This window comes from Zonotrichia leucophrys, chromosome 7 (genome assembly GCF_028769735.1).
Source record: "Zonotrichia leucophrys gambelii isolate GWCS_2022_RI chromosome 7, RI_Zleu_2.0, whole genome shotgun sequence".
In the NCBI taxonomy this organism is placed as follows: Eukaryota; Metazoa; Chordata; class Aves; order Passeriformes; family Passerellidae; genus Zonotrichia; species Zonotrichia leucophrys.
Window position 1 is genome coordinate 31,100,618 of NC_088177.1, and position 24,374 is coordinate 31,124,991.

General features: G+C 42.4%; 1 protein-coding gene across 6 annotated transcripts in view; it reads right to left on the minus strand.

Annotated features, from left to right (window-relative positions):
- SMARCAL1 (SWI/SNF related, matrix associated, actin dependent regulator of chromatin, subfamily a like 1) overlaps positions 1-21,838 on the minus strand; it is a 38,493-nt gene extending 16,655 nt beyond the window's left edge. For 3 of the 6 annotated variants that reach the window (XM_064718100.1, XM_064718099.1, XM_064718094.1), the window contains exons 1-9: positions 21,322-21,673; positions 19,724-20,915; positions 18,981-19,031; positions 16,260-16,520; positions 15,051-15,101; positions 12,143-12,323; positions 11,043-11,193; positions 8,075-8,233; positions 6,263-6,328 (exon numbers count right to left, since the gene is read on the minus strand). In XM_064718100.1, coding sequence (XP_064574170.1) covers positions 6,263-6,328; positions 8,075-8,233; positions 11,043-11,193; positions 12,143-12,323; positions 15,051-15,101; positions 16,260-16,520; positions 18,981-19,031; positions 19,724-20,828 — 2,025 coding nt within the window. In that variant the 5' untranslated portion in view covers positions 20,829-20,915; positions 21,322-21,673. Of the gene's footprint in view, positions 1-6,262; positions 6,329-8,074; positions 8,234-11,042; positions 11,194-12,142; positions 12,324-15,050; positions 15,102-16,259; positions 16,521-18,980; positions 19,032-19,723; positions 20,916-21,321; positions 21,674-21,748 lie in introns of those variants that run through there. The other 3 variants (XM_064718095.1, XM_064718096.1, XM_064718097.1) reach the window with 3 other exon arrangements.
- Positions 21,839-24,374: the final 2,536 nt, after the last annotated feature.

Below are 24,374 nucleotides of genomic sequence, written 5' to 3' on the forward strand. Positions count from 1 at the left end.
GACACCTAGCAGAAACCTTCAAGGAAGAAATTGACACTACCCTGAAAATCTGCTAAAAAGCAAGACAAGTAAGTCCCACAGGTGCAAGAAATCTCCAAATTAAACTTGTTCCTCATGGACCAACAGAAGGTAACTGCCAGAAAAAGGGAAACATGAAGGCAAAGGAAAAAAGAAACATGAGAAGACAAACATCTCATGTAATAAAACTCTGGACCAAGCTAAAGCAAGAACACACTCAAAGCAGACCATGGACATAATAAATGCAACATAAACCCAACTGTGTTGAAAGGGTTTATGCCATTCTCAAGGCTCTTGCTTCTCAGAGGGTGTTCCCTGGGAGCTGCACAAGAAGAGATTGGAACACTAATTCCTCAGTAATTAAAACAATTACTGAGACTCCTTCCCCAGTCCCTAAATAGGTGTCAAAAGAGAGGATGATGAAGTAACAGGTTATTTGAACTTTTAACTTGTCCAGCTGCTGTTTTGCTGTGTGTAACTTATTTCTGAACAGAGAGGGTATGCACGCATTGCAAGCTCTTACCAAGAGCTGTGACATGTCTTCTAATTAACCATTTAAAGCAAACTGAAAAGTAAAAAAAAAAATTCAATAAAAACAACAACAACAAAACCAACCAACCAAACATACCCCAAAATACACTAACTCTACAAGAGCTGTGAAGAACTTCAGAAACTAATTCCAGAATATTTCAAGGAACATAGGTGGTCTAACTCATTATCCCAAAGGTCCCTTTCAGTTTTAAAACCTGTGACAGATGGAGCTCAAGAAAGAACAGAAGGAAAAGAAAAACCCTAGGACGACAAATTTCCAAGTGTTGAAGGCTGACTTAAATTCTGGATGAAAGAAATGGCTTTGATTCCCATTTCTTTTTCTAGTGGCAACTCATTTTGAATAGATGCCAATAAAGATTTGCTCCTGCAGAGAAGTCTCTACTGATCACTGCTTAATTCTTGTTTCCTGCTGAACCCTCTGTGCTGCCAAGAGTGAGCACGTAGCCTCTTTCTTCAAAGGTCTGTAACAATAATATGGAACAATGCCACAGAAAATAAGATTGCAGGGGCCAGAAAGGACTTTCTAGCAAAATCAGATCTTGTAATCAATTGATACATATTTCCACACAGATGAACTAACATTAGCTGCTCAGTTGCATTTAGGCATGAAGTTCACAGAGCTCGTCGAGACCTGGTCTGAAGTTCTCATTTACTAAGTAGCCTAAGACAAATGTGGCTTTGTAGCATTACAAAATACACCAGCAAGAATTAATTCCACAGCTGTGAAAACATTTACAAAAGTCACTTCTGAAAGTCAAAGAATAATTTATGAAATTATGGCACTTACTCTAGAGGTCAAGACCCAGCAACCAACAATTGAAAGGCGAGTAGGCAGGCAGAGGGGTTATGTGACAGACAAATAACCGAACACACAAAGAGCCTCATTAACATACAATGACTGTCTCTGTGTTAAATGGATTTCCCAGCAGGAGCTCTGCCATATGCTATCAGACTGACATACTTTTTAAAATAAGTGTGGCTGGTTCTGGCTGTACATTTACTCGTGTCCCCAGTTTTTGCTTACTGTGTCATTTTAAACTGCTTAGCTTAAGAATAGCTTATCCTGCAAAATGAAAAATCTGAGAAGGACCATAATAAAATAATCACCTAATGAAATAGAAGATGAGGTAAAGGAGAAGAGTAGCAGCTGCTTTCAGGAGTTTGTTTCTCTACTTGGGCAAGAGATCGGGCTCCACATTTTTTAAGATGAAATTATTCCAAAAAAATATAAATACTTTTCCCTATTGTTAACTGACATCTAGACAGACAATGTGTGTCAAACAGTGGTGATAAGCTATGACTGAAACAAATTAAACTGCCTTCCTATTCCAAGAAGGAAAAAAAATTGGAAGGTAAGAGCAGATCTGAAGATGAAGCCCTGAGGGCCCACAGCTTCTTCAATTTCAAGATGAAGCTCCTTCTCTCAGCAGGTTACAATAAGGAAAGGTTTATTTATCTAATCCATACAGATTTGTAGCACCTAAAGACAGCTGCTGTTTATTTCCTGACAGAAACAAAAATTTTTGTATTCCCTTCTCACCTTCTACCTTCAGCATGAACCTGTTTCTCTCCACTGTTTTCAAGTTGCTCTGTAGCAGCAAGCATAAAAGGTTTAGATTCCAGCCACACAGTGTATTTGGACTCCCACAACAAAACCAAAGACCTTTAACCCTGCAAACATCAGGATGTGTAGCAGACTATTAACTGGAACAGCAGCTCAATGGAACAGTCAAATTAGTAATATTATCAATGTGTTGGGGAGCAGTGCTCATAGAGACCACAAAGAGTATAAGAACTTTTAATGCCACTGGAATTTTTGATTAGACAGTACCTTTTATTTATCAGTGCAGTTCTTCACTACTTATTGTAATGTTTCCAAAAAACTCATCCATGTTCCATTGGGACCTTCCCTAGTTTCCATGCCTTGCAGTATTCCATGCAATTGCAGAAGAATAAAGACCATGCAGCACCTTGGCTGGTCAAAATAAGTAGAATCCTTTCCACTCTGGTCCCCGAGAGATCCTACTACAGATCAGTGAAAAACTTTTGTTTTGTTTGTTTCTTCTCCATCCACATCCCTGAGGCTTTGCTGGTTTAAGGATATTGGTAGTATGTATACTGCCTCTCCTGTGTTTATGTCTCTGAGCCAGTCTAATCTTAGAAGCAAAAATCAAAATGCTTTCAAGAAGTGTAACACTATTGACACTTTCTGCCTCTGAGGGAAGCAGATCCAGGGCAGAGGTGAAGGGAAAAACCTGTATTGTCAGTATGCCTAGGAGAACTTAGTCCCAAACACGAGACTGCAGAAAACAGCAAGATGACAAGCACGTCCTATTACCAATTGACACAGCTTTGAGTTGGGGGAAGGACATGCCAGGCCTAACGAGGCCTTTTGGTGACTCAACTACAGCCCAACAGTATGAAGCTATTCTCACTTTGATGTGCATGGAAACAAGACACAAAGATCACTTTGAACACAGCAACCTATGGCCCCTGAGTACGTGAGAGCTGCTGCAGCTGGAGACAGATCTCAGGCAGCTGCTGGCACAGACCTGCTGGTGTGAAAGCTGGCTGACTTTGAAAGCAGCATTTCTGCCACATGACCAAACATCAAAGGACTGTTTTCTACTACAGCTTTCAAAATCCATCCTTCTCCATAATTCTGCAGGGATGCACACAGACTGTGCAAACTCTACCACCTCCTTTCACTGAGGCAGACAGAGCATTCTCCCCCATGTACAAGCCTGCACACCCACAAGTTTGCATATCCAGTGGAACATGAAGGGAATAAGATATACGGCCTAAACATCTTGCTGCTGCTATTTCACTCTATCTTACTGTTCATGTAATTATAAGTTCCTCTCAAAGTTCTGTCCACTAACAGTAAATTTGGCATAACATGTCTATATATTCGCTCTAAACTAATAAAAACCTGGGGTGAGCCATGAGGCAGCCAACACAGCCACTGCATACATCTAGCCATTACAAAATTTCTCCCTTTGTCTCAAGTAAAACTTTTCTGAATCTCTGTCAGGGTAGCAGCCAAGTATGTCAGAACAGATACTGAGTGCTGCACACACCAAATCTGCAGCTTTTGTTAATATTAAAAAGATGTCTAAAAATCCCCAGTGGGCAAACTTAGGTGACATGTTTAATACATGGCTTTTGTTGACAACTCCATACCACACTTGCTCTGCAATTTATACAAGAGAGCAGGAAAAGATCAATTATGACTGACTGGCTAAAAACACCATTTTGAAAACCTGTCAACATCAGACATAAAAACTAAAACAAGGCTTTAAATGCTGTAACAATGAGATAAAGATTTGAGAGGTGGAGATGCAGTTTGGCTATCTAGCAAGACAAATTAGAAACTAATATCTAAGGTATGTCATCTTTATTATCAATGTACCAATTTAATCTAATTATTGTGCAGTTCTGTATAAACACTTGCAACAACTTATGTATTTCATTTATTATTCAAACAGAGAAGTCGAAAGTGCAGATTCTATCAAGATAGAAATTTTTTTCAGTTCCATCCATACTTAATTTTTTTTATCTCCAAAACATTTTAACTTAGATCTGTCCAGTGTCATTATGGACTCAAATCTTTGCAGCATCTTAGGGCCAAGGATGACATTTCTTAAGTAGATTTCTTTTTTTTGGTCCCTAAAAGTCCGTTCAAGTTTTATGCTTTAAGACATTGAGGTCCTCATAGGAAATACCAGCAACTATGGCAATTTCAGCTAGTTTAAAGCAGTATTATGCTAACAGAAGTGGCAATGCTCAGAAGGTAGACAAGGCATGCACTAGCTCCAGAGCCTCTGGTTACAGCACTGGCACAGCTGCACACTGTAACCTTAAGGTAGGGACTGGGGTACTAGAAGCAGTTTACCTCTCAAGGACTTGCTTATACAGTTACATCTTTTTCTGTTCTCTTCTAAGAGCCCTACTGCTGCTCAAACCTTTTTAACATAAAGAAGGCAAGAACAAGAATATTATCCTCAGCAGCAGGTTTAGCCACACCTCTTATTCAGTAATTTCAAGGTATCGTGTAAAAGAATGAAAATACTTCCATTTACATCCCACTGGCTATTTACTATAGGTATCACATAGTATAGTTGTTAAATTCAGTATTTAAGTGATGAAAGCTCCTGATATTTTGGCAGTTCTTTCAAATACAAAAATATTGGTGTGATGTGTTATGCCAGGAATGACCACAGCATCACTCACTAGGAGCTGAAGACACACCTGCCAAAGGGGATAGTTTTAGAGCAAAATGCCTATGTTGGAAAGCAAGAAAAATGGCTATTACAGCAAGTACTTCAGAAATTTTAGTCAGCAAGCAGGCAAACAGAATTTACCTGAACATCTAACACAAAACATCTGGTACTGCATGCTCATTGCAGGTGAGATAATGCACCATGTTTCATATGAATATGAAACTCTTAATGCTTTCAGAAGACTGAAATTCAGTTTCAGAAGCATCAGCTCTCAATTCTTTAAGACCAGTGACGTGACAGCATAAAACTGTAAATTCTCAGGAAGTGCATACAGGCAATTAACCTCTGCCTAACAGCTACCATCTTTCACTCTCATATCTTGCAGCCTGAAAATAATTTTGACAAGCTGATCCTTACAAAGCTTCAAGTAGCAAAGGATGAGGCAGTTTTTTGAGCATTTTGCTCAAAATGAGGGCAAATTTGTTATTTTCCACGATTTTCAGTCATACACCCTAATTACTGTATTTCAAACTGCTCACAGAATTGGACCTCCCACTTAAGCTTCCAAGCATTAAAAGCCTGAAGTGATTTGAAAACTAAGAGAAGAGTCAGGCCTTTAAGGAGAACAACTAAGTTATTCAAGGACAACCATCTTCAGCAAGCCATTAAGAATCTTGCACATTAAAGGTGGTTGCTATAAAGCCATCACAGATCAGATCTTCCCTTTATATATACTGTTGGTTAATTGCTGAAGAGGAACTGCATCTACCTTCTTCCAAAGTACAGACTGCAGTGTCTAGAAACTACCCCTAACTTTAATCTGTATCTGTTAGAGGCTTCCAGGGTGAGTTTGAGTCTTTGATCCCAGGACAACAGGCAAATATTAGAATTTACATTTCTCCTGGTATCTTATAATTGACTACTGCCTCCCTTGGTGGGCCACTTGTCCCACTAACCTCACATTCTGCCACTTCCCAGTAGCTCTGTACATGTAACCAGACATACATGTACACTGGAAGCCTGCAGTAACAGTCTAGAACCCTAAACCCAGGGAAGGGCCCTAGGCAACGCCACTCTGACATGCAGCAGCAATCTGTGTGCTAAGAAGTAACTGATAATGATTATTTTCATTTAACAAGCTATTTTGACACCACTATATTCTGTCTACTCTCCCTGAATACATCCAGTAAATTCTGACATTCCCCTTTCCCTGTCATGACAGAACCCATCAGTGGCAGTACCACAATTATATCTAGCTTTTGAAGTTGTTTTGTTAGGTTTTACCATCTAATATTTGTATGGAACCAAGTGGTGAAGTCCAATTTCAGTTTTGGATCTACACTATTACCCAAATTTCCCCTTACACACCAAAAGAATTCAGCTGCTGTTTCCTAAACCTGGTAAGTGGAGCTACACTGCCCTGGGAGCCCGAGGTTAGCACTCAGAGCTTTGGCACCCAGCAAACACACCTTGAGTAGAGGCATGGCAGCTTGGCAGCGTGCAGTTTTTGTGTTCTTCAGGAAATGAGATTCATCCTGAAACAAAACAAGCATGAAAGCAAAGTCAGTTCAGATCCATAGTCAAAATGCAGGTTACAGAACAAATTCCCAGCATTCTCAGCTATCCAGCATTACAGGCCTTTCATTCAGGATATTTCAGGCATTGGAATAGTCACATCAAATTCTAAACAAAAAGACAGGATGCAGAGTAGCAGGCTTCCTGCACTCCAACCTGCAGCTGCAATCAAATGGAACAAAATCAAACCTTGCAGGCATGAATCATAAATGAACGCCAAAAAAAAGTGAGCAGAGGGGGCTGGAGAGGGAAGGAGAAAGAGGAATATTATTTCCATAACTGATACTCATTTGCCCCTATGTATCTTTTAAATGCAGCAAACATAGGAGACCTATACAGCTCCGGTTCCCTTAATAAGGGGTTAATGCAAATGATAAGGAAAAAAGAAATCTAATTAAGATCCAACTGTTCTGCTGATAGGGCTCACCAGGTGGGTAATAGTCTCCTACTTCAGACATCACCCTCAAATGGGCTTCACTTCTACTGCTCTAGTAAGGCAGAATTTAAGGCACAAAAAGCAGCTAGCACCCTCCCAGGGTATATTCTCATCTTTTCATGTGTGTAGAAACAAGCATGCAAAGACAATGTAAGTGCTTAGCCTCTCAGCACAGCCTTCTCCCTCCCAAATAACAAATAAGCTACATTAATTTTCCCAGCCACCAAAAGAAGAGTGGAAGAAAAAGCAGGAAAGCTCAGCACACAGTAGGACTACTCTCATCGGTAAAAACCCACCAAGGGTCCAAATTTGAACATATAAACATACAGAAAGAACATTTGCCAGTTCAGGGCTGGTTAAAACCTTTTTGTAGCCTTGAGCCTACAAAAATAATAATCTGCATTTCCACCTTGACAAAATGTTTAGTCAGTGTGTGTAGGAGACAAAATATAAAAATGAAAAAGATCAGTTCCCCCATGAGTAGCTTGGTCTCCAAAGAACTCCATCTATTACCACATTCCCATCTGATGCTGAAAAACAGAAAGATTAGTATGTTCCAATTGTCATGATCTTTGGGCAGGTGTGTATGTGTGCTGAAAACCACACTGCAAACATCAAATACCCATAGTAAGCTACATGTACACTTTTGCTCTCTATTGATCCAAGCTGGATTTGAAACACTAGATGTTTTGAATTTTTAGTAACTGAAATCCAGAAAAATTCCATTTACTGTGGCTCTATAAAAAGATAAAAACTGGAATTTGAAGTAATTTACAAAAGAAACTATACAAATGATCAAAGAAGGCTTAATGCAGATTGTCAGTGGAACACAAGCTAAGGGAGATGTTTTTGATGTTTTACCCACATACTTGATGTTGAAAGGTTATCTGCTTTACTGGATAAACACTAACACCACGCTGAAGTCCAAGACTTAAGAAGATACAATTCCATGACTACTGTATTGACACACCACATTAAACACTTTTCTCTCCAGCAGAGGACATGAGCAAGCACAATGAAATCAGAGAGGCACCATAACCAGAAAGTGAAAAGACAGCCTTAGGAATCACAAAGGAATTAAACTCTACTAGTTATTTCAACAGGTTTCAGAGAAACCTCACGCTTGTACTCATGAAGACAGCTGTGATCACAGCCACAATTACAAGATACTTTCAGCTCTAAATAAGGCCCACTTCACACTTTTTTGCTGTACAAAGGCTACCCCATTTGCAGCATACAATTAACTTGAAGATCTTCATGTACCACTTACAACAATAACTACTTGGAATGTGCTCTTAAGTTGCTTGTCCATCCTGCTGAGGAGATCAAAACTGATGATGTTGATCAAGCTTCCTGTTAGGCTGTCTTTCCCACTCACTACGACATTGGTGCTTCCTGGACTCAAGGATGGAAGCCATCTGTGGAATGCCTGGAGGAAGAGGAAAGAAATTAATTGCGTTCTGCTGCTTATCTTCTTTGTCAAGATCCCAAAGCACTACACAGAACATCCTCATGAATATTTAGAACATCCACCATTAGACATTGCTTTGGAGCACAGTAAGGGTAAGCAGCCTTCCCATGGCAACCCCCCTGGTAATGGCAACATCAAGAACAGAACCCAGGCTACAAGGCAACATCTACTTTATATAGCAAGGAAAGCTCAAACCCTATTCCTCTTAGTGGAAAAAAAAAACCAAAGCCAACAAAAAAAAGAAAAACAAACCAATCCCAGTAATACCCCAAAAAAACAAACAAAAATCTGATCTTTACTGGAAATGTGCATAACCTCTTGAGAAAGGTACCTGCTATGCTCAGAGACAGAAAATACTGCGACCACTGCTTACAGGGAAATTTAGTTTTCCCATTCAACAGAAACCTATAGCTGTGAAACACAGACTTCTAAGCAGTAAACATCTATGACTATAGCAACGTTTCCTCCACGGTGAGGGTGAACTACAACTCATCCAGATGAACAAAACCCTTCCACTACCTCCTCTTCTTAAAAAGTCCATCAAAAAACCCCCAAAACCAAAAAAACAAAACCAAAATGAAAAGATCAAGTTGACAACACACCAGCTGCTCTATGACAGCAGCTGAAATTCATGTGGTAATTGTCATTCAATCAACCCCTTGAAATGCTCCACACACCAGAGCAAGATATCCTCCCCCAAACCCATCTGTTAGCCAGACCACCCACCATTTCCCTTGTAATTCTGTCCCCAGTGACACCAAGCTCTCTGCAACATTTGAGTTCTGCTGATGTTGCTCTGCAGAAAACTGTCTGGGCCCATCAGGATCTGGTCCCTACAGACATGCAACCAAATGGTGATGAGAAATGGCATCTCTTCTCTAGGAGCTTTGCCTGTTGGAATCCCCAGACCACAATCATTCCTCTCCACTGTTCAGCAACCTCATGCAGCAGCAGTTAAAAGTGAGCTTCTCACATTTCTCAGTATGTGAGAAAGTAACAATGAACTATCCTTCTCCACTCACTGAAAGCACCACCAAATGAGCAACTGTGCAGGCAAGGTTAGTTACCACCCAGAAAAGGATGTGCTTGACACCACGTCAGAATTTAAGACAAAGGTGGCAGCAAAAGGAAAGTACCTAGAAAGTCCCACTGTACTGCCCTCTCCTTTTATAAAGGGCATGGGACTAATTTACATCATAAAACTGATCCTGAATTTTTTATGGGGTGCTGACCTTAGTCCACAAGAAGTGCTATGAAACCACCCTGTTGATTATTTAAGTTTCAATGCTGAATTCTAATGCACATGGGTGCAACACTTCAGACCCAAGAGTACCTTGTCCCTTCCCATGGCACCTTGACTATTAAGTCACCCAGTGGCCTGCACAGAAAAAGCCAAAATACAACACTGATATTGCTAAGATGAAGAAAATTTCTGCTGATTTGGTTCCAGAGACACCACAAAAGCTTGTACCATTACAGTACAACACATCTGTACAAGAATGAACTGAGTAGATTACAGACTATAATAAATTTCACCTTCTGAATTTCTGTGACACATTTTTCTTACATCCACATCCATCACATACTCAAAAATCAACCAGATCTCTAAAGCAAGTGTCCTAATGAAACATTTCCCACAGGACCCTCCTGGGCAGCTGGGAGTAGGGGAAGGAAGAAATCAAGCACTCAAATTTTAAAAAAACCAAAACAACCAGACAAAAATGCCTCATATTTCTTAAATCTCCTGAAACAGAAGGTAGAAGTTTATTTGCAGTTGCCCAATACTTCAGGAAACCTAGGCCCAAATTGTTCCTGGTAGATATCCCACAGATGGATTCAGGTTAGGTGCTGTCCCACAGGTCTACAGACATTGAGATTTCAAGTATGATGAGCATCACTCCCTTTCTCAGTAAACAACTTTATCTTCTTTTCCCCCTGCCTTTTGTTGCACTACTGGATAATAAAACTCACACCAAGATGCTCTAACAACATGGTTATAGCACAAAACGAGGAAATCCAAATCAATACTTTTCTCATCAATGCCATATTCCAGGAAAAGCTAAATTCCCACCTCCTCCTTCTCTGGAATTCACTGACCTAAAAGTTCTGGCTCACCTTTTTCTCCCACACTGAACATTCCACTAGCCTATGGCAACCCAACAGCCTCAGGGTACAAACTATGGCAGTGATTTATTTCAAGACACTTCTCAGCCATACAAGCTCTCTTGGGCTTTGACCAACATTAATAAAGGACTCAGAGGAGTCAGCAGCATACACTGGACAGGCCAAAAGACTTATTATGAGAGACAATGATGATGATAATGGGGCTTTTTGAACAGAATGGAGAATCCCAGCACCTGGGACTCTGTTCCAGCCAAGGAACTGGCAAATACTGCTATGATGGGCTCAAATACCAGACAATTGCTTGAATGTAACTATTATCTTTGACACTGATGAGTAAAATGCCCACTTGGAGCCAACTGACTTGTAGGAAAAAAGTTAACAGAGGGTCAGAGGACACACTTTCTCTAGCTGTCCCTCTTCCCAACAGATCAGCTGGACTATGAAAAGAAAATCAGCCAATAAAAAAAAATTAGGCATATACCATACAGTCAATGCCAAGCATTTTCCCACCATCAAGTCTCTAAATCAGCACATTTTTTTGTTTCTTTGCCTTAATAGAAGTTTAACTTTTGCAAAGCACAGTACAGTGTAACCATCCCACAGGCTCTTCACTGACCCCTGCCCATGGCCAAGCCCACAGTACCTCTGCCCATGTAAACCTCACAGAAGAAGGAGTGATCACCAGCAAGGGCCACTCCTGCTGGTAATAGGCAGCAATGCAGATGGCCTGGATGGTCTTGCCCAGGCCCATGTCATCCGCCAGCAGCAAACGTCCCTTTCTGGAAACGGCAAAACTGGGGAAAACAGAGAGGGAAAGAAGAGTCAAGAGATGGGTTATATCTGGCAACCAAGACGAGCACAAGTGATGACCAAGCCTCTGATTTGGATCACCTGGAAGTGATCTGGGCTCTTCAGTAAACCTGGATTTTCTCCCTTAGTCTTCATAAAAGTGAGCAACTCCCACAAATCTCTCAAAGCTTGCAAACTCCTTAACAGAGTGGTTCAGCTGTGGTTCTCATAGGAAATCTTTGATTTCATATGAGAAGTAGTCTCAAGACCTTACAATTATTTAAAGCACATTTTTTCCATTATATTACTCACATTGTGTTCCAGAATTCATTCTGGCTAAGAAATTATTACTAAAAATAATAGCAATTTAAGACCATTAAGTACAGACTGTCCTGGACTGCATATTGAAATCAACAACTATTGATCATATATGATAAGGACAGGGACATTTAAACTTTTATCTATACATATAAATAGTAATTTAAAATGTTTTAGGGCTTGGGTCCCATTTCTTGGTCCTTTCCCATACGTATATAATATTCAAAAAACAACAACAACAGAAGAGATGCACTTGGGAAAAAAACCAATTACCTTACAAAATAAAAAATCATATGACAAATATGTACATACTGAATCACAAGAGGGAGATCAGAGATGTATCATTTGATCAATTTTTTAGGCTAGCAAAATACTACTTTCCACCTGACTCATGATGAATTCTATCTCGAAATAAAACAGATGTGTCACCCAAAAAATAATAAAAAAAATTTTTTAAAAATCCCAAACAAACTATCCTATACCAAACAATCAAAAGCCCAAAGTGGCAGAGTATAATAGGCCCAGACTCTAGAGAAATGCAGAGCCCTCCACGGACAAGAAGGCAACCTTAGCACCAATAAAAATGACACAATTCTAGACAAGGACTAGTGCTTAACAGCATGCAAAAGGACATACTTCACACCTTCCCGCTGAAAGGGCATGAGGCTCGTCACAATTTTGGAGTCCACTCCTGAAAGGTCAGCATCAGGAATGTCTGTCAGTGATGGAGATCTCTGGAGCTGAGCAGCAAAGGTCTTAATTACTGCTTCAGGCAGTGGCTCCACTTCTACAGACACGAGGCTCAGTAACTCTTGCACTGCAAAGAACAGAGCAGTTCATTATCTGAAGGACAACACACACACAACTTCCATTATGGATCTCAGGACACAACCCTCAACCTCGTCAAAAATATCATCTCCTATCCTGAAACAGGTCACAGAAATCATGGCATCATGCACAGGTGTTAGCCTGGCCTCTTCCCTAAAGTCTATTTCAGAACCACATGATGAATCACATCTCCTCCCCTCTTACTTAGACTTGATTATAAAAAACTGCAACTCTGATGCCATCATTCAGAGACGATTGCTACTAATACAGCTGGAGCTGGATTATTCATGCTGAGGGCAGCTTAGGGCACACTTTACTCAGAATTGAAGTATAGATTTGAAAAAAAGACCTCCTGAAGCCTAGAAAGCAGGGGCATCTTTATCTTAACCTTAGGATTCTGTACCTCTGAGGTGCCCACCATGCCAAAACCATCAGAAGTGACTGAAGAGAGTTACCTAAAGAATATAATTCATCTTGAATTTCGAAACTCTCTTCTCCTCCTGTTCCCTGAATTCACACAGTTGGGTTCTGCCTCCACTTTACCACACTGGATAAGAAAACAGGAAGCACCTCAAGACTCAGAAACAGCTTTTGTACCACCAGCAGCAGCACTCCAAGAGCCATCCTTCAGGACCCATAGCACCTCCCTGCACAGCTGGTGGCCACTGCTCTTCTCCTGGACAGAAGCAGCTCACAGGCCAGAACCAGCTTACAGGCAGCCACTTCAGTTCCTCAGTGCTAGTGCTCCTTCACCCATGAAGCCTCACAACTTTACCGTCCCAGTCTGACTAAAGGGATCCCCAGCATCCATTATGCCAAGACCTCAGAGCCTTGATCTTTTCAACCCACACATCATAACCAGAGCATCCAGCCAATTCTCCTCCTGGACAACCTTACTTTATTCCCCTCCAAAAGCCTCTCTATCCCATCCCCTCAAAAATAAGTGTTTCTTTTTAATCCAACAGTTGATTTCTAAGCAAATTAACCCCAGTTTTAAACATGCAGTGAGCTGTAACTAGGAGAACTTATTAAATAATTTTTGTCCAGTGACTATGAAATCAAAGACACCTCTACACTAGGAACACAAATGCAGGGGCACAAATTTTTATTGCAGGAAGCAACTTCCTTTTTTTTTCTTTAATAGTTGGTTTGTATATGAAGTCCAGAAGGCAAAAAAAACCTGCTTGGAAAAACAACTAAAATAAGAACTCACTATACCAGCAGTAAATGCACCAGAATTCAATTAGGTATTTTTGTTTCAGTAGTCTCCAAGAGGAAAACAGCAGGATGGACCCCTGCCATATAAAGGGGGAAAGCAATTCCAAGAAATATACATATGAAAAGATTTCCATTTGTGGTTGGGCAATGACCAAACTTTTTAAACTCTCTGGTTTAATTTATACTTCTTCAATAGCAGGAACTCTCTCCATCCAAAGAACAGCACAAGCTTGTTATTACACTCACAGACCGAGCTGTGTGTTAGCATAATTGCTACAATTTGCTCACTGATAATTCTGTTGCTATTGTTCTGTACATGAGCTGGGAGAGTGATTAAGATATATCTGCCACCAGCATGATTCATCCAACAGACAGTTTTTAGTGAAGTGACCTTTATATAAAGATGACTGAGCAACTAGGCAAAGAGACATTAACCTCTACAAACAGTTCCCAGCTAACAGATCTCTCTGCTGGAAATGGCATCCAGCCTAAATTCTCTTTTTTTAATTTTAATGTAGGCAAATGAACAGGCAACAAAGCAAATGCTGCTCCTCTAAAAGGCACGTGCTGGAATCCTCAAATGCCCTCACAAATTACACTCTGCAAGATTCATGGAATTATTTTCCTTTCCTCAAATCTGTGGGATTCTGAATACCTCACGTAATGTGTACAACTCCCAGCCAGCATGCCTGATCCCATGACAGACTAGGAGGTGATGTGCCTGCTCACACTGCCTGGCACATGCTACAGGGTCAGGCCCTTTGCATGTACAAAAGGCCTTCTGACCAAATTGTGAGTGATCATCAGCACTCAGGAATCAGGAATGTCAACATCCTAATCTTGCAGTTTTATAACAGTCTCCTCCAAGACACACTCACTTGTTTTCAAGACCTGGCCTTCCTACACAGCCCCACCACAGGGCTTTCAGCCCTACAACCATTACTAATGTTATTAAGGCATGCATCACAGAAGCAGGCACTTACTCAATTATTAAACACACTCTGGTATCCCATGGAAGGAGGAGCCCATGCTGGAGAACAAGCACTCTGAGCAACAGCATTTCACCTCTGAAATACACTTTCCAAGGATGTGCAGAGAGCACCTGGCTTATTATCCTTATGAAACTTACCCCCACCAAATTCCACAGCCACAAACCCTCACATGAGCACTGAAGCAAACACAGCATGCTGACTGGGATGATAAATAATAGTTGCAATCTATAGGACTTGTGTAATGCTATTCATCTCAAAGCACTCTATAACCTCAATTAAACATAAAAACCTGAGAAGCAGATGTGCGAGAAGCATGCTGCAGAGACTGGATGATTCTGCAAAGTTGCATCTATTAGGAAAAAAAAAACATACTAAAAGACAGTTTTACATTTCAGTTTGGCAAGTCACAGTTTCAGCAGGATTATACAGATACATAAAGGCAAAAGGCAACTGACAGAAACTGATGCACAAAAGTTCTCCTTCACTGGAGAAACATAGCTACTCACTTAGTTTGGGGTAATCCTCCAGCAGGAAATTCCACTTTCTAGTATTCATATCTGCAATAGTTACAACAAACACTGTCATAAGTCTCTTTTTTTTAAAAGACTGAATTCTCTGTCCGTTTTAGAAGACCTATTACCTTGATCAAAATCAATTCTCCTCTGTTTGCTGTCATGTTAAGCAGTTAGTTTGGAAAAGATTTAAAAGTATGAACATACATCCAGAAATGGTGGTATCACCTGAGCAAGCCAAGATCAGCTCTCCTAATGAACCCATCTGCTCGAGGATTTTGGCAACCACTTTTTCTTCACTGCAAGAAGGGATGAAGAATGTGTGCAAAGTTTCTACTTGTGAATCAACAAACTCTGACTTCAGTCAGTAAAACAGTCACTTTCAGTTGTGCCTCCATACCCTAGAGTCATAGTGCTCAGGAGGGTGCAAGAGGAAATTCATCAATATCCAAAATGTAGCATCAATGCCAGACCTATCTGGTAGGCTTATCCCTGGGCAGCATCTGTGTGCAACATCCAGGGAAAGAAGATTGAATTCAGAGTCAGGTGAAGGCACAATGAGGAGGTGGGGCCCTGCCCAAAGAACTAGAGCTCCAAAATTTCTTCTCCATGCTGTCACTGACTTTGTGTGACATATGCATATCACTGTGCATGTCACCTCATCACTGTGTCTCATTTCCCAAATTACAAATGGAAAAAAAAATTGTATTTACCACAGAAATCTGAGTGCCAAAATAAAAAGTGCTCTACAGTTACACTTGCCTTGAAAACATTGGTAAAACTCCTGGTAAGCTTAATCTGCTCAGGCAGTTGCAGCCACTATACACCACAGTAAAGCAGAAGTAAGAGAACATCCAGCTGCATTTGATAATAAAGACAAGAACTTTGCATGGTCTCCATACTGCTGGCAGATTAGCAGCACAATCCACCTCATTTACAGTATTTACAGTAAATGTCAATGTAATCATGCTGAGATGTGAACTATCACCTCAGCTAACAGGCTGAGGACATGTTCTGCCATGGGATAAAGTGCTGGACATGGATACAACACTGAACTAGAACTGCAAGATCTTTTAAAATCTTCACCACAGCACATTCTCCTGTGCTCTTTCAGAGGGATGTACTCTCACAACCTCTTATCTACGAAGCAAGAGCAGCCCCAACACGGCCTTTATTACAAAGCAGACACAGCAGGAGACTCACCATAATTTCTGGAATCCATCTTTTTGAACACTGCAATCACTTCTGCAGAATACCCAACATCAACCTCAAATCGCAGGCGGGAGATGAGCACACACTTCCCTTTGACCAGGGCTGAGGGCTTCTTCCAGCTCTTACACATCTTCAAGAGGGATTTCACATCAACCCTGCTGCCAACAAAATGAGAGCCTGATGCCAAGCCAACCACACTTTCTCCTTCCAGTGGTGCCAGAATTACTGATGAAAGTTGATTGGCTGCTTCCACTAGGGAGAACAGAGATATAGAAAAGAATTAATAACAAAGAACCCACACAAGTTTAAAAGGGATGATGATTCCCTGCTTTCATTCACAGGGACAAAGAATAGAGAAAGCAATGACCTGGAGGAGGAGGTTGGTGGGATTTTCCACAGAGAATGCAACAGGGGCAAAGGGAACATGTGATAGCAAATGAACAAGGGCTTGTCCAGCACTGTGATTGCACTAAGCTCCCTCTCTGTCAGCAATTCTAAAATGTGGCTCCCTAGGCCAGGGCAAGCAATCTGCAGAAGCACATTGAGCAGTAAATTGCACCCAGCCTTACAGTGCTTTAACTCAGAAAATCACAGGGACAGGGGCATGGTGATCAATAGCATGTGTCTGAAAATATGGGGAGGTGCTTGTTCTTAAACAACAAAGGAGAAAAATTTTAAAATCTGACTCCTGCCTCTCATCAATGTCTGATAGACAATCCACCTAGGAGGAATGCTGTAGGAAGGACTCCAGTCCAAATTCCTATATCTCTTTTGTTACAATTAAGTTCATTACCCTTTACTCTGTGTCTTACAGTTATACTTGCACCTCCACCCAGCCACCTGCACTCCTGTCCTGCCCATCCCCAGCAACCACTTCTGACACAATGCCAGGGCATGGAGAGGGGAGGGACACAGCATTTTACAGATGTCAGCCTGAGAACACAGCTATCCACAGAAATAAACATGCCACTTACACCGGTGTTTCTCTGCCAATCCGTACCCATGTGTTGCCTTTATTATTATAACTGAACTCTGATGGTTAAGAAATACTATTTCTTATACTTTTTACAGCACCAAAGTAGTGAAGTTTGTGCCCAAGCCTCCACCTCACAGATACTACAGTAACACAAAGATTCATGAACATCTCCAGAGTCCATTACACTCAAAAGCTGGGCACCATTAAGCACACTCTCTCTTCAAGTACTTGTAGAAGGCAACTTCCCCTCCCTGGGATATGTTTAGCATAAACCCAGGTGAATCCAGTCTTTTGAGCACTGAGCTGCACATGATGCTCCTCTCTGCTTCTTTTTAAGTAGTTCAGAAAATTGATATACAACAAAAAAAGTACAAACTTTAAGTTCAGTGCTCAAGATGTGAAAAGGGAGGAAAAAAAATCAGACAATTTCTTCCTAATCAATTAATAAATAAACCATTTGGGAATCATCCAACTTTATTGTAAAATAAGTGACTTCCTGAATAAATCCAAACATTTGGGATTTCTATTCCAAGTAAAAAGTTTAAAAGTACCCACTGAAAATAATTTTTAAATTAGAGGGATGGAAAAACATCAATTTACACCTTCTCCTCCTAATGCACCATACAAAAGATTTTAGATTCTACTGATTTAGAGGTCACCTCTACAAAGGAAGAAAAAAAAAGGTGATACAGAATCACATTATTCAGAAAAAACTAAATTACAAGTGGGAACTTTAAAAATAATTGGTTTACACTTTCGCTTTTACATTTTCAAGGCCCTTTTAAGTTAGTTCCCTTTTCTCAGACTATTTTCCTCAATTTCACAGGCCAGTGTTGGTCACATACTGTCTTCACTTGTAAACAGGAACCTTCCATAGAGTACTCAGGTATTTCATAGCTTTAAAGAAAAATGCTTGATTTCTAAAAAACATTATCTTCATTTGCAGGCTCCTTGGTGCAGAGACTTTGCTCTCATCTGTACTTGATACACTTCAAGCAAGCCAACAGCATTTAAATTATAAATGTGTGGCAACCCACATGGGAAGCTAAAATACCAGCACTCAACTGTGGTTTTTTAAAGTGCTCAACACAGGCCTAATTCTGTTCCCACTGAAATCAATAGTGATTTATCACTCACTTCAGTACAGTGTGCTTCTGAAGAGCCTACCTGAAGTGTTTGCCTCTATAATCTCTCCATCTTTCCAGAATAAGATGACAGGAGAGGAAAAAAAAGATGAACCCACCCTTGTTATACCAAAAAAAGGGCAAATTCATTTTCAGTCGCACTCAAAACTCTGGAGAACTACCCTTTATCTTTTTCTGACACACAAAATGAACAATAAATGTGTTTATAGAAGAGCTATTTAAACAGAAAATACATGAATGGACCCAGAAATTAAGCATTAGCCACTGGAACACACTCAGTTTTCAAAACAAATTCAAAACCAGTACCAGCACAGCAGATAATTTTCTATGATCTTGTTGGTTGCTGAAAAATGCAATGGTAGAGAAAGGGCAACCTGTGCTTGGTATTCAGACTATATGAAAAATTAAATTATTTCTAATCAACTACAAAATTCAGAAAAATGTTATGAGCTTGTTCTCTAAAAGATGGGCATTATCTTTAAGTAGTTTTATTACTCAAGACACTAACAAAGCTAAACAATAACTATGGAAAGCAGGGGAAGGAGGGGGTGTCAAGATTCCACTTGTTTTTATCATTCAACATTTACTTACAGACACTGCTGTAATCTTCCATGCTGAAATTCCATTTTTTCATAGCAGGATCTAAAGTAGGGCAAGAGTAATAGGGCAGAATATGAATCATTTGGGGCAGAAAAAAAGTGGTGCCATGAAATGTTCATGTGAGGTAAGACTAGTCAATCTACTCATGCAAATTTTTTGCCACACATCTGAAAAACACTTATGCCCATGTTTACAGCTACATGACACCAGAAAAAAACACAGGGAATATGAATACTAAACAAGAATGCAACAGCCATTCACAGGGATCAGCAAAACCTGAGGGAAAACAAAAATAGAATAAAACAAATAAAGATAATGGTGAAATATTAGAAGAAAAACAAAAGGGAGAGATTCCACTGCTCTCTGTCACCCAGGAAACAGAATCAGCTCATAACTCTGAACTATAGCTGAAGTGACCCATTTTCACATGCCAGTTTATGAATAACTTTGCTTCCTTCACTTCCAACAAACTGACCAGCTGTTGCCACTTAACTTCTCAGAGCACTACTCATAAAGCAAGGCTTTAGACTTCTTTTCTAAATCCAAGCTCAAGCTATTTATGTCCAGAATTCCTATCCAATTTAATCTGTATTTACTTCTTTAATCCTCCATTAATACCACAAATTCCACCCCAGGAATAGGTACATTGGTAAGAGCAAGTAGAAACTACAATAGCAGAAGATGCCAAAACTTCAACCCAATTTAAAACAGAGATAAGAGCAAACAATTCTTACCATAGGCTTTGCTTGGAACCTTCTTAAACACAGCAATAAGTTCAGCATTGTACCCTATTTCAACCTGGAATCGGTCTTCCCCATATTTCACACATTTTCCTTTTGTAATGTTATTTGCTTTCTTGTGAGAGGCAGCTTCAAAGGCAGAGCCCACACCAGCAGAGGTGGTCTGCTTCTGCACCCCACCACTGGCCTGAGGGACAAAACCTCCCCCTGTTCTTTCTGTAGGTATGTTTATGTTTGCCAGCATTTCTGAATCGCTCACGAGGACACAGATTGGTGGTGAAACATATTTAATGGCAGATTTGTCCCAAGTCTGTAAATCTTTACTACCTTTTATAACATTATTTGCTTTCTTGTGAGAGGCAGCTTCAAAGGCAGAGCCCACACCAGCAGAGGTGGTCAGCTTCTGCACCCCACCCCTGGCCTGAGGGACAAAACCTCCTCCTGTTCTTTCTGTCACTGTGTTCATGCTTTCCAGCATTTCTGAATCGCTCACGAGGACACAGACTGGTGGTGAAACATATTTAATGGCAGATTTGTCCTGAGTTTGTAAATCTTTACTACCCTCAGGGTGCCCATTATCAGTGAATCTTGGATGAGGTGGTCCTGTGGGGTTTTTGAACGCTGGGCTGCATTTGGGCTGCTGGAATGTTCCATGATTAACTGAAGTGCGCTGTCCATCTTCCTGACTACCAGCATCCAAGAAATGTTTATGGGAATAACTCAGAGAATTAGGGATCATCGCAGGGAACTGCTTTAGGCCACTTGCTTGCTCCGAGTCCTCTGAACAACTCTTCTGCTGCTCTCTGTGTGAGCCAGCCATCTGTTGCTTGGCTGTGTAATGGTTATAGCCTTTCTGGAGACAGCTCCTCTGCTCCACAGGCGTGTTTGGATTGCGTGGGGGCTGGCTGGTGAACCCAACATGATTGTTTTCCTCCTTGGAGCTGCCCGGCTTGCCCAGCCCGTGCCCGGTGTGCGGAGCTGCAGCGATGCCCCCGTGCCCAGCGCCCTGGGCTGCCAGCCTCTCTGCCCTCCTGGCCAAAGCCAGCCGCCGGTTCTCCTCTATCCTCCTCTTCTGCTCCTCTGTAAGGCCTGATGACATCTTCAACAATTCCAACAAGTCTCTACCAAAACTACATTGGGAATTAATCACAGAGGCAACTGCTTCTCTAGAGGAAGAGAGGCCAGTCTACAGAAAAAAAAAAAAAAAAAAAAAAAAAAACACCAAAAAAACAATCCACAGATTACTATTGTATTGATAACTTAGCATTATTAGTAATTGAGTATTACTGTAACAGATCCTACATGAATCTAGTAGTACAGTAAAGCTATCACATCAATGCTGAGCCATTATCAGCACGTAGATGGTGACAGCAGACACTGATGAGGCCTTGCATGCCAGTCCTGCATAGATAAAACATATGGAAAAAGGAGAAAACTCCTATTCTACTCGAGTACTCTTCTCTGCAATTCCCAGCAGAACTAGTAAAATAGCAAAGCACAAGGAAACCCTGCACTGCAGAGCCAGCCCTGCGAAAGCATATGGAGGCAAAGGATTACATCCCTTTGGTGTTAGTGTATCCTATTTCGGGTACCTTTTAGCAAAGATGGGACAATGCCCATCTTCCCTGTTCACCTTCGGTTCCTGGGCATCTCACACAGCGAGGCACATACATGCTGAACCCTACACGACAGAGCCAGCTCCTCCTGAGATAGTTCCATTCGCAGGTCATGGACCTTCACACAGCAGCGAGGAGCTGCCTCCCGCCACTTCTCCCAGCAGCCCGCCCCGCTCCATGCACTAGCCGCCCGCGTCCTGCGGGATGCCCGCCCCTCCGCTCCTCAGCTTCCTGCGGGCGGTGGGGCTCACCCTCTGCCCCCTCCTCTCCCCGGAGCAGGGCAGGCTCCCGTCCCAGACCCCACGGAGGTCCCGACCCGTCCCTCGGGTCCCCCCGCCACCCCCGCGGTCCCGGAGGTCAGGCTTTCTTCCCGCCCGCCGCGGAGGCTCCGCCGCCCGCTCACCGCCGGCGGGCGCGGCCCGGAGCGCCGTCGAGAGACTACAGCTCCCAGCAGGCCCTGCGCTACCGCCCGGTGGCACCGAGCGGCCGGGAATGCACAGCACGCTGGGAGAGAAGAGCGGCGAGCGGGGCGCGCGGGGCGCTGGGAAATGAAGTCTTCCGGTCGCGGCGCCATCTCGGGGGCGGTGGGATTGCTGCGTTCTGTGGAGGAAGCCGGGACACCGGGCTCCAGCACCTCAATTCCTTCCTGAGCTGAGGGGCTCAGAAATGGTCACAGCACTCAAGATGTGGCCTCACCAGTGCTGAGCACAGGGGGACAATCACTGCCCTGGTCCTGCTGGCCACACTATTCCTGATACAGGCCAGGTGCCATTGGCCTGCTTGGCCACTTGGACAGTGCTGGTTCATGTTCAGCTGGTGTCTGACAGCATCCCCAGGTCCTTGTCCACTGGGCATCTTTCCAGCCACTCTACCCCCATCCTGTAGCACTGCCTGGGGTGGTTGTGGGTGAACTGCAGGGCCTGGCACTCGGTCATATTAAATGTCATACCTTAATCTCAGCCCATTCATCCAACCTGCCTAGCTTTCTCTGCAGAGTGACAGTCCAACCCAACCTGGTGTCGTCCATAAATTTGCTAATGGTAAACTCAATCCTCTCATCCAGATTGCCAATAAACAGGACTGGGCCCAACACTGATCCCTGGGGACAGTACTAGTGACCAGACAGATGAGGGGATGTGCCTGGAGGCTGGAAGAGGACAGATGTCAGGGCTTTCTATAAGCAGAACACAAAAGAGGACACAGGAAACTATGGGCCCATTAGTATAACTCCAGGCCCTTGGAAAGTAGTACAGTCTTCCAAGAAACTATCACCAAGCAAATGAAGTAGGTGATTGGGAAAGCCAGCACAGATTTATTAGAGGGAAATCATGGCAGATTAACCTGATCACCTTCTACAGCCAAATGACATTTTCTGTCCATATGGGAAGAGTAGTGGAAGAAGTTAACCTGGACTTCAGCACAATATTTGACCATGGCCTCCTCCTGGATGAGTTGACCAGATAGCTGAAGGGGGCGGATCTGTGACATGGGGAGGGAATTGGCTCCCAGGCCACAGCAGAAGGCAGCAATCAATGGGTTTTATGCAGGCTGGCACTGGCAGCCTGTCACAAGTGCAGTCCCTCAGGGAGCAGCACTGGGTCCTACACTGTTCAAGAAATTACACTGGAAGAGGTTTCATCTTGAAATGAGAAAGAATTTTTTTGCATTGAGAACAATCAATCATTGAAACAAGCTCCCCAGGGACATAGTGGGGTCCCCATCATGGAAGGTTTTCAAGATCCAATTGGACAGGGTGATAGATAACCTCATCTTGGCTCCCTTTCCCACAAAGGGTTAGATCAGATGGTCTTTCAATGTGCTTTCCAACTTGGGCTGGTTTATGATTTTGTGAACATCTTCAAAATAAGGTGATTATTCATATTTACATCAGTTAAAATAAAAATTAAAATAAAAGGTCCTCTCCGGGTTTTAATTATACGTGGGGCTTGATCATACACATGGAGATGCCTTTCCTGAGCAATCACATTCCCCATGTGGGTGACCAGAGCAGGGGAGAAAGCAGAGAAAGGGCCCTGTGGAACACCATAACCCCCTCCCACCTCAGAATTTTACTACCTGCCCAGTGGCAGGCCCAGAGCTGCCGTCCTTGTCCCCAGACACCATTTTCTCTCACCTGACAGGCCCTTTGGCTCGGGACACTGCAGCCAGCTGGCTGTTTCACAGTTTATTCATTCTTCTCTCTGCTAGTTAATTAGAAAAGGTTATCATTAAATTGCTTCCTGATTAAGCAGCAGTGACTGCCATTAGTCAGGAGCTTGTCAGCCGGAGAAAAACAAGGCAGGCAGGAAGAGTGAGGTGCAACTCAACACACATCACAGCCCTGAGAGTGCTGATCCTCACCTGGGAATCACACGCAGACATGAGCACGCCACATGCACACAGGCACTTCCAAACACACCACTATTCAAGAAAACCACAGGCTAAGGAGATCTCTGGGTCCAGGGTTTTGCCTCTCTTAAGCAAAAAAACCAAACTTTTTCACATGTTTCAGGTCCTCTTACTGCAGAGCATGTTTGCTAGGAAGGGATGCATAGCCCCATGGTCTCTGTCCAGATCTTCTGCCTTTGCCTTTTCTTCCCCTGCAAGCCAGCAGACTCCAGGTGGCTGCACAGCAGAGAGGGAAAGGAGTGGATGAGAAACCTTTTTTCTCTCTTTCTTGTCACACTTTTCACTGCCCAGAGCTAAACCAGATCCCAGTGTCACACATGGATGAGAGGGAGAGGGAAGGTGCAGAGCATAACCCTGCAACTGTTTCCAGCCACCTTCTCCCTGCCAGCAGCCATCCAGTTCCAGGTCCCTGGAGATGGCTCCTTATGCTTTGAGAGATCCTGTGGGGAAAAAAACCAACAACTTGGGAGGAGTGAGAAAAGCCCCATCCAAGGACTGTCCCAGCTCATGCAAATACTGAGAGCAGAGCACTGTTTGCAGAGAGCCCTTGAGTGGCACGGTCAGGCAGACACAGACAGACGTTGCAGCATTTGCTCCATGTGGCACAAGTTCAGCGAGAC